This window comes from Pseudochaenichthys georgianus, chromosome 4, assembly GCF_902827115.2.
Source record: "Pseudochaenichthys georgianus chromosome 4, fPseGeo1.2, whole genome shotgun sequence".
NCBI lineage: Eukaryota > Metazoa > Chordata > Actinopteri > Perciformes > Channichthyidae > Pseudochaenichthys > Pseudochaenichthys georgianus.
Genome location: NC_047506.1, coordinates 25,361,999 through 25,371,366, shown reverse-complemented (window position 1 = coordinate 25,371,366; position 9,368 = coordinate 25,361,999). Strand labels below are relative to the sequence as shown.

The window sequence follows — 9,368 nt, the reverse complement described above, 5'->3', positions numbered from 1 at the left end:
TTTTAGACTATAAAATGCTATAAGGAGCAAAAAAAAGTACAAATACCATCATATTTCAGATGACAAAAGTGCATTTATTTAACGTTCATTGACCTTCAACATTTTATTTTCTTCAGTTATTTTATTGTGTGGCATTTACTGATACTCTTGTAGTAGTTTCAAAATACAAATTTGTAATCTGAATTATTTGAAACATTGTACACTAACCAATAACGTCTACACAGAGGGCACGTCTTGATAATGTTCTGCTTTTACAGAAGCCAGTTGAGCAGGATCTATAAAATACACAATTGTGGTATCTGAAGGCCTGAGATTAGGACAGAAAAACTCCAATATCAAGGACATATAGTTTCTATATTTGCATACTATTTAATCTGAGAATAGTTTTTTTTCTGGGTATATTCCATTAATTATAATTGTACCCAGAAAAGAAAAAAATGCCACGATGGTCAGGACAGCGCGCAGGGCTTTGAACCAGCTGGGGTAAGTGGGCAGCAGAGCCAGATCATAATGCAGCGCTATTCCTAGCCCCATGATAACCATGGTGGCTGCAGGAACAATGCTGTCGCTCATCATCATGGACACACAGGCTAACAGCGAGGGAACCACACTGTTGGACAGATTTATCCAGTCAGGTTTGGCTGGGCTACTCTCAGGAAGAGTGAATCCCCAGCGAGCCCCGCCCACGAAGGAAAGGATGGAGGCGCCGTAAGCTAACTGAGCATAAGCCAACTCTGGATAGTAGTTCTCAGTCACAGCCATGAGCAGAGTGGGCGTGACAAAGGGGAGAAGCCCTGCAAATCCAAGGTATAAGGCAGGTTTGGGACCCTTCCACAAGTCCTTCATGTCATAGCGCAGCAGATCCAGCTCTCTGGGAGGTTCTGGGAGCTGGGGACGCTTCTTCAGCCTCACTGCAGAGGAGTGGAAATGCTGGTTCCTCACGATAGATGGAGCTGCATGTGTCTGGGTCCTTTGGAAGAACTCAATCCTCCTGGAGCTGAGGACAGAGGAAGATTTTGCTCCTCTGTCGTCTCTTACTGTTGAGGCCCAGCAGGTCTGCAGGGAGCTGGATCCACCACCAGAGGCTCCGGGGAGGACTGATGTCCAGCATCTCTGTGCAGGACCTGCCCAATGCAATACCTAAAGATAAGACATTTATGTTAAGATTACATATGATTCACCTGTAACGATACATTAAATAAACATGAGCAAACAAGCTTTTGAAAATCATAAATGGTTTCTTACCTGCTTGGCTGCAAAGGTGCTTCTTTTAAATATAAGAGAGAGCATCTGATGTAAAAAGTAAACGGAGATTTGGTTAGACAGAGCAAAGCCACTCAAAGCCTAAATAAATACTCAAATGGAATTTAAAGTATGAATACAAAGTACACTGTTTCTGTTTCAGATAATATATTATATCTATTACATTTTTTTTAAAACACATTTTATTATGATTGGCATTACGAACAATTGTGTTTTTATAGTATTTACATTGGACCACAAATGTCAACAGCTAGTATTACTATTATAAATATTGTTGATATAAGAATGTTGATATGATAGATGCAAAGCGTATTTTTGTATAGCTGCAGTCTACTGTTTTCTAGTAAAGGTACATACAAAAGATCATATTTAATCCTCTAATGACTGAATTTGGCATATAGAAATCACAGCTATCTACATGTGTTTCCCTACCCAAATACATTTTCGGAAACAACTGTCAAAATGTGGAATATGATCTAAAATACAGATCTACTCAGAAACCAGTCTGTCCTTCACCTGTTCATCTTCCTCTCTCAGATACACTAACGTTACACCACTGGAGCCTGCCTTAGCACGTAGCTAACAATTTAAGCTACATTCACGAAACAAAGATCATAAAATTACCTCTGTTTTAGATTGAAAGCATCATAATCGACTGTTATTTATTCCTGGGGTCAATAAGAAGGTAGTGGAACACGTTGGTACGCAGCCTAATCCTTCCGTGTTCCACAAGAGGCGTCCTGGAACTACAGTTCCGACACAACACAGAAAGAGCACTGTATTATGTTTCGAACTGGACGCGTTATATATTTTTTGCAAGGCAAGTTTATTTATATAGCACCTTTCAACACAAGGCAATTCAAGGTGCTTTACAAAAATGAAAGACATTCAGAAAAAGGCATTTAAAAACAGTCATTAAAAAGAAAAGATAATAAAAGAAAAATACATGAATAAAAAAGTACATGAATAAAAAGTTACAGTGCAGTTTAAGATATGAACAGTTCACACAGAAGTTCCACTTTACTGATGAACACAACGGCTCAGTTTCAATTAAAAGCAGCGACAAAAAGCCTTTGTAGGTGTTAAATAAATATAAATTAACTGCTGAACTTGTTCGAATTCATAAACATTGGGCAATCACGGATTATACTAAAGTCATAAATGGAATTCCCCATAATAACTCCCCCACCTCTACAGACATAAAAAAGAAAGCACATTTTAGTTCTTTAATTTTTCCAATTTAATATGTATTTTTGATTTGATTTTCTGCAGGCTTTAGGTAAAAAAAAGGGGCTTGTCTTTATAAGACAATATTACACTACAGCTTAACAAACTGAATTGTATATATAAGGTGCTTTGCCAAGTATTATTACTACAATGGAAAAATAAAAAATACTCCTGTTTTTATTTGATGTTATTGCTTTTTATATTTAATATTAATACTGGTATGAAAAATTAGCAGTTTTCAAAAAAGCTATTTAACATTTCCAAGAGTTGTCAATAAAATAGAAATCTACTTTTTCATAAAGATAAACTGTACATTTTCAAAGGGAATAAGCAATTAAGGACAACACAAATGTTGTATATTTGAACAGGATGTGTGCTGGGAGGGATGCAGCATTGTTGATAGATTGATATTTTAAACATTAGGGAGGCCATGTCTGGATAATGTGCGAGCCCCAGCTGTGGAGTTACAACGTTTCCTTGTTTTATAACTGTTAAGAATATAGAGAAAGACAAACTGGTTCAAAGTTACGTTCAGTCTATGAGTCTCATTTAACAGCCATTTCTTTATTTTTGACAATGCAATGATTATTAGCTAAGGTTAGATAAAACTAAAAACAAACATATTATTTATTATACCTTTTATGTAGAATGAAATCAGATCAGTCAGCCTTACAGAAAACAGTATGCTTTATCAGATTAGATAAGTGAGTGCCTCATGAGAAGGCCTACAGTTTGTAAAAAGGAGAAGTGAAATAAATAAGCCACATAACAGTTACTTCCATGCCTAAAGTGAGCAATACGTTTAAAATATTAGAAACATTTGAAATAAAGTAACTTTGCTTCAGTACTTTTGATTCGGACAGCAATAAATGTGTCAGTGAGAAGTGCACAATAATTGTATCAATAGTGCGGATGCATTTGTCTCTATGACCTTTTAACCCCCAGCAGGGGGCAGTCAAGCTACATAAACATATTTATCTAAAGGTGGGAACTATCTTTAGTTCTAACATGTTGCTCCCTGCATGTGTTTAAGTTTAACTACTGTAGATAAGAAGAAAAACATTTAAACTTAAAGTAATAGCAATGTCTCCCGATTGTCCAATCACTTTTCATACATAATCCTTAGAATAAGAGCTATGTCATTTCAGCAGTGTTGTCATATATAATGCTCACACACAATGTAATCAATGAGCTCATGGCACAAAGGAAGAAAAGACTGTCATTCTCTCCAAATAATAATAAAAAAGGAAGCAGCCGCCTGCAGACTGTCACAGCTGTAGGCAGGGCTCAGACGGCATCGCTCTGAAAGACAAACACCAACATTTTTATTACACTGAAATGTAATAATGTAATCCATCATCGTTTACTAACCCCAATCCTCAAACTGTACTCAGTTGCATAATTGACTGGTTAATGAACAATTGGACTTGATTCCAAAAGTAGACGTAATCTGGAATTAATTGGATTAATTAGTGGATAGAATATGCATTAGGGTTTTCCCAGGAAAGGATGTTTTTTTAAATCCTGCCAAATACAATCCTCTTTTTGTACTAAAGCTCGTCAAATTATGTTTTATATTATCGACTTATTCACACAGATTAACTCGACTGGACTCATCATGTGATACTGACCCCTCCACAGCAGTCCCCACACAGACATGCCAGCAGGCCGTTCACCACCTGCACAGCACACAGCGCCATCTGGATCAAACCCATGACCAGCAGCACGGAGAACAGGGAGAGATGCCAGGACACCACGCCAGGCGGCTCCAAACACTTTGGCCAGATAGCTTTGTCTGACAGGTAGTCACTGGAGTGGGAAGGTGAAGAAGAGACAAAAGGTTTATTTAAAAGGTTGTAGGAGCTTTTGTTTTTGTTTTACTGTGTGGTAAGAAATCAAATGCTACATTGGGGAAACGGTAAGCATCTTTGATGAAATAATTAATGAAAGAAGTTTGTCATCAGACTGACAGTGGAACTGACCCTTTAACTTTCTTTGGATGGTAAAATGATGTTCACTTTATTTGATCCATTATTACCCACAAACGTTATGTTAAAGGAATAGTTTGCTTTAAGAAGAATGCTTGTCAAACAGCTTGATACTTAATACTGGCTGTGTGTCTTACCCATTTGAGAAGGGTGTGTCCCAAAACTTTACTGCTTCGGTAGTGTTAACCACACATTGAGGTCCTTCATTAATAGCCACAGCAGAAACTATAACTGAGTAACCAGCCCCTGCAACACCGACAGCTGCAAACAGTATGGAGCTCAGCATCTACACAGAGAGGGAAAGAGATAAGAGAAGTTACTCATATTTGCAATCAATACCGTTCTTGTTTCTAACTCCTGTTACTACAATGGAGTTTTTATTCTTTCACTGTGCAGATAACAGGCTGGGTGAGGGTCACCAACAGAGCATTGACAACACAGAGCTACTGAGGTGTGTGTGTGTGTGTGTGTGTGTGTGTGTGTGTGTGTGTGTGTGTGTGTGTGTGTGTGTGTGTGTGTGTGTGTGTGTGTGTGTGTGTGTGTGTGTGTGTGTGTGTGTGTGTGTGTGTGTGTGTGTGTGTGTGTGTGTGTGTAGGGGTGCTGCTTTCCACACCTTCACATTTTTTAAGTATTGATCAGTCTGTGCCGAAACAATGCCAGCTCTCTGTGATAAAGTCATGTGAAACTCCCATTAGACTCATTTCTTGTTACTGTACTGGACATATATCACAATTACCTCACATCAATTTGTGTTCAATGTGTGTGTGTTTATTCTTTTTGGTATTTATTGCTCAGTAAATCATGGAGGGTGTGTACATAGTGCAATTGGGTTTGTTTTAGAAGTGATGAGACTTATGATGGTGAAAAGTTAAACAGCAGTGAAACATCTCCTCACCGCAAATCTCCGCCCGCAGCTTTCATTGCCACAGCAACCACAGCAATCATTGTTCTTCAGACCCAGAAAGACCAGAGCTGGGAAGATCATCTGTCACACACACACACACACACACACACACACACACACACACACACACACACACACACACACACACACACACACACACACACACACACACACACACACACACACACACACACACACACACACACACACACACACACACACACACACACACACACACACACACACACACACACACACACACACACACACACACACACACACACACACACACACACACACACACACACACACACACACGATTTGTATTGTATTATTGAATGAGAGAGGTTCCAGGTTGAATTGAGGCGAATATTTGTAATGTTCAGAGGTTGTTGTGTTATTGTTCAAATGATAATAAACATTAGCATAAAGCATATGTGTCCACTCATATGTTGATAAGAGTATTAAAAACTTGAAAAATATTCCTCTAAGGTTAATTTAGAACAGATAAAAAATTTGCGATTAATTTGCGATTAATCGCGATTAACTATCGACAAACATGCGATTAATCGCAATTAAATATTTTAATCGACTGACAGCCCTAGTTTTTATATAAATGGATCAGGACAAAAAGAGAGAGAATCTTTTTTCCTGAAACTTTCAGAATCTCTTTACACAGAGGGAACACATTTTTATGTTTAACAGACTTGGATAAGTGGACTTAATAGGTCCTTGCGAACATAGTTGCATGGCTGTGTGCAGACTAAGTAACATTCATAAAACGAGGTTCAATCTGTAGTTTCCTGTCAGTTTCCCTACATACAGTGGGGCAAAAATATATTTAGTCAAGCCACCAATTGTGCAAGTTCTCCCACTTAAAAAGATGAGAGAGGCCTGTAATTTTCATCCAAGGTATACCTCAACTATGAGAGACAAAATGAGAACAAAAATCCAGAAAATCACATTGTCTGATTTTTAAAGAATTTATTTGCAAATTATGGTGGAAAATAAGTATTTGGTCAATAACAAAAGTTCATATCAATACTTTGTTATATACCCTTTGTTGGCAATGACAGAGGTCAAAGGTTTTCTGTAAGTCTTCACAAGGTTTTCACACACTGTTGCTGGTATTTTGGCCCATTCCTCCATGCAGATCTCCTCTAGAGCAGTGATGTTTTGGGGCTGTCGCTGGGCAACACGGACTTTCAACTCCCTCCAAAGATTTTCTATGAGGTTGAGATCTGGAGACTGGCTAGGCCACTCCAGGACCTTGAAATGTTTCTTACGAAGCCACTCCTTCGTTGCCCGGGCGGTGTGTTTGGGATCATTGTCATGCTGAAAGACCCAGCCACGTTTCATCTTCAATGCCCTTGCTGATGGAAGGAGGTTGTCACTCAAAATCTCACGATACATGGCCCCATTCATTCTTTCCTTTACACGGATCAGTCGTCCTGGTCCCTTTGCAGAAAAACAGCCCCAAAGCATAATGTTTCCACCCCCATGTTTCACAGTAGGTATGGTGTTCTTTGGATGCAACTCAGCATTCTTTCTCCTCCAAACACGTCTAGTTGAGTTTTTACCAAAAAGTTCTATTTTGGTTTCATCTGACCATATGACATTCTCCCAATCCTCTTCTGGATCATCTAAATGCTCTCTAGCAAACTTCAGACGGGCCTGGACATGTACTGGCTTAAGCAGGGGGACACGTCTGGCACTGCAGGATTTGAGTCCCTGGCGGCGTAGTGTGTTACTGATGGTAGCCTTTGTTACTTTGGTCCCAGCTCTCTGCAGGTCATTGACTAGGTCCACCCGTGTGGTTCTGGGATTTTTGCTCACCGTTCTTGTGATCATTTTGACCCCACGGGGTGAGATCTTGCGTGGAGCCCCAGATCGAGGCAGATTATCAGTGGTCTTATATGTCTTCCATTTTCTAATAATTGCTCCCACAGTTGATTTCTTCACACCAAGCTGCTTACCTATTGCAGATTCAGTCTTCCCAGCCTGGTGCAGGTCTACAATTTTGTTTCTGGTGTCCTTTGACAGCTCTTTGGTCTTGGCCATAGTGGAGTTTGGAGTGTGACTGTTTGAGGTTGTAGACAGGTGTCTTTTATACTGATAACGAGTTCAAACAGGTGCCATTAATACAGTTAACAAGTGGAGGACAGAGGAGGCTCTTAAATAAGAAGTTACAGGTCTGTGAGAGCCAGAAATCTTGTTTGTTTGTAGGTGACCACATTTTTGGAATTTACCAATTAATTCATTAAAAATCCTACAATGTGATTTCCTGGATTCTTTCCCCCCATTCTGTCTCTCATAGGTGAAGTGTACCTAGGATGAAAATTACAGGCCTCTCTCATCTTTTTAAGTGGGAGAACTGGCACAATTGGTGGCTGACTAAATACTTTTTTGCCCCACTGTAACTATGTCTGACGCCCACCATTTGGGTGCGTGACGGTCCACTTGTGTGTCACTATAAAAAAGATAATGCCCATCTGCAGGAGGAAATGAAACTGCTGAATGTCCCGCAATAAACATAGAGATATGAAATACTGTAAAACTAGTTCCTAAACATATTAATGATGCGCCCACTATCAACAGCATTATCAGATGTTTACAAAAATATGCCTTTAGAATAAGTTTAAATATATAAATACACTTTCTTTCACATTTCCAAACATAGTCTAGTAGCTTTAAATGGATGGATAGATTATTTAATAGCATTCCTATAATACTATTCTCAAGTATTTTCTAATGTTTCTAATGTGAACTAGCAGTGCAGTACATGAGATCACTAGATCCTTTATTTTTAAACTTACACAATGAGTTGATTTTCTGTTAATATTTCGATTAATTTATTTTTCTAAGGTACAAAATGTTATTCGTTTTTCAATTACAGTATTTTAAATGTGATGGCTTTCTTTTGGACTTGTATTATACTGCATATATTGAGGTTATTGACTGCTAAACAGACAAAACGAACAATCTGGTGACTTTCAGAGCTAACATATTATAAAGGGCATATTTCTTCTATTTTCTGAAATATTATAGAATACACAATTATCAATTATTCAAGGCACATTTAACTGCAATGGAAATAGTTTTTAGTTGACGCCCAAATACATTTCAATTATATTATCTATAATCTATTTTCATGAGACTACACAGACATACTGACACTGTCAACAGAAGCCTCACATATCACTCCAGTAGCAATAGATTAAATATCAAAAACTACACACACATATTCAGACTTCTGGAAGAATCCAGATTTCAGAGCAGCAGCTGATATCATAGTGTACATCCTCTACTACACAATGCCAGATTCCCCCAGCTTTTACTCTCAGTGTTGTAACGTTAAAGATACTCACCAGCACTCCAGATCCCAGAATGCCTCCAAAGTACCAGACTTGCTCTGTGATGTGGTCTTTCTCCACAGGTTTCCCCCCAGGGAAGAAGAGCAGGATGTTGCACAGCACACACACAATCGCCAGAGGCATCAGACTGATTCCCAGACACTTGGCAAAGCTGCCTGAACACATTCTGATGCTTCAACCTCCTCTACTAGGGAAAACTACTTAAACTATCTCAATACTCCACCTAAACTGGCAGCTTTGTTTTAGACTCTTGTCCAGTCCTCAATAATAGTACTCCAGCAGCTGGCTGAATATTAGGCCTATATTTATCAGCAACAGCAGCTTCCACACACCTTCTAAGAGTGTTTTCTAACACTTCTAAAGCTTACTTGGTTCGTCTGAAAGCTCTGTTCACTTCACTTGATATTTAAAAATGAGCTTGTCTACCTGACCTGTCCTGTTTCGATTTGGCTGATGCTATGGTTGAGCCTTTATAGCCCACCCTTCCCTCGGTGATTCACTTTTATAGCAGCTGTAATATGGCAGGATCACACACAAACTTGTACAAACACACATGCACATGTATGCAAACACACACACATTAATGCTGGGTAACACGCCTGTGTCTGTGTG

General features: G+C 38.9%; 2 protein-coding genes across 2 annotated transcripts; both read right to left on the bottom strand.

The window, feature by feature from the left end:
- Positions 1-53: 53 nt before the first annotated feature.
- Positions 54-1,978, bottom strand: LOC117445527 (transmembrane protein 69-like). Its single transcript, XM_034081264.2, has 3 exons — positions 1,888-1,978; positions 1,246-1,290; positions 54-1,140 (listed from the first exon to the last, which is right to left on the bottom strand). The coding sequence occupies exons 2-3, from the start codon at positions 1,288-1,290 to the stop codon at positions 370-372; spliced, it is 816 nt and encodes a 271-aa protein (XP_033937155.1). The 5' UTR covers positions 1,888-1,978; the 3' UTR covers positions 54-369.
- Positions 1,979-2,065: 87 nt separating this feature from the next.
- On the bottom strand, positions 2,066-9,299 carry tm4sf4 (transmembrane 4 L six family member 4). Its single transcript, XM_034080479.2, has 5 exons — positions 8,751-9,299; positions 5,374-5,463; positions 4,616-4,764; positions 4,122-4,299; positions 2,066-3,792 (listed from the first exon to the last, which is right to left on the bottom strand). The coding sequence occupies exons 1-5, from the start codon at positions 8,919-8,921 to the stop codon at positions 3,778-3,780; spliced, it is 603 nt and encodes a 200-aa protein (XP_033936370.1). The 5' UTR covers positions 8,922-9,299; the 3' UTR covers positions 2,066-3,777.
- Between the last annotated feature and the right edge of the window lie 69 nt (positions 9,300-9,368).

Coding starts and splice junctions, on each gene's coding strand:
- LOC117445527 (XM_034081264.2), bottom strand. CDS start 1,290: ATGCTCTCTCTTATATTTAAAAGAAGCACCTTTGCAGCCAAGCAG. Junction 1,141..1,245: donor GCACCTTTGCAGCCAAGCAG/GTAAGAAACCAT, acceptor TCTTATCTTTAG/GTATTGCATTGGGCAGGTCC.
- tm4sf4 (XM_034080479.2), bottom strand. CDS start 8,921: ATGTGTTCAGGCAGCTTTGCCAAGTGTCTGGGAATCAGTCTGATGCCT. Junction 5,464..8,750: donor TTCTGGGATCTGGAGTGCTG/GTGAGTATCTTT, acceptor TGTGTGTGACAG/ATGATCTTCCCAGCTCTGGT. Junction 4,300..4,615: donor GACACACCCTTCTCAAATGG/GTAAGACACACA, acceptor TTCCCACTCCAG/TGACTACCTGTCAGACAAAG.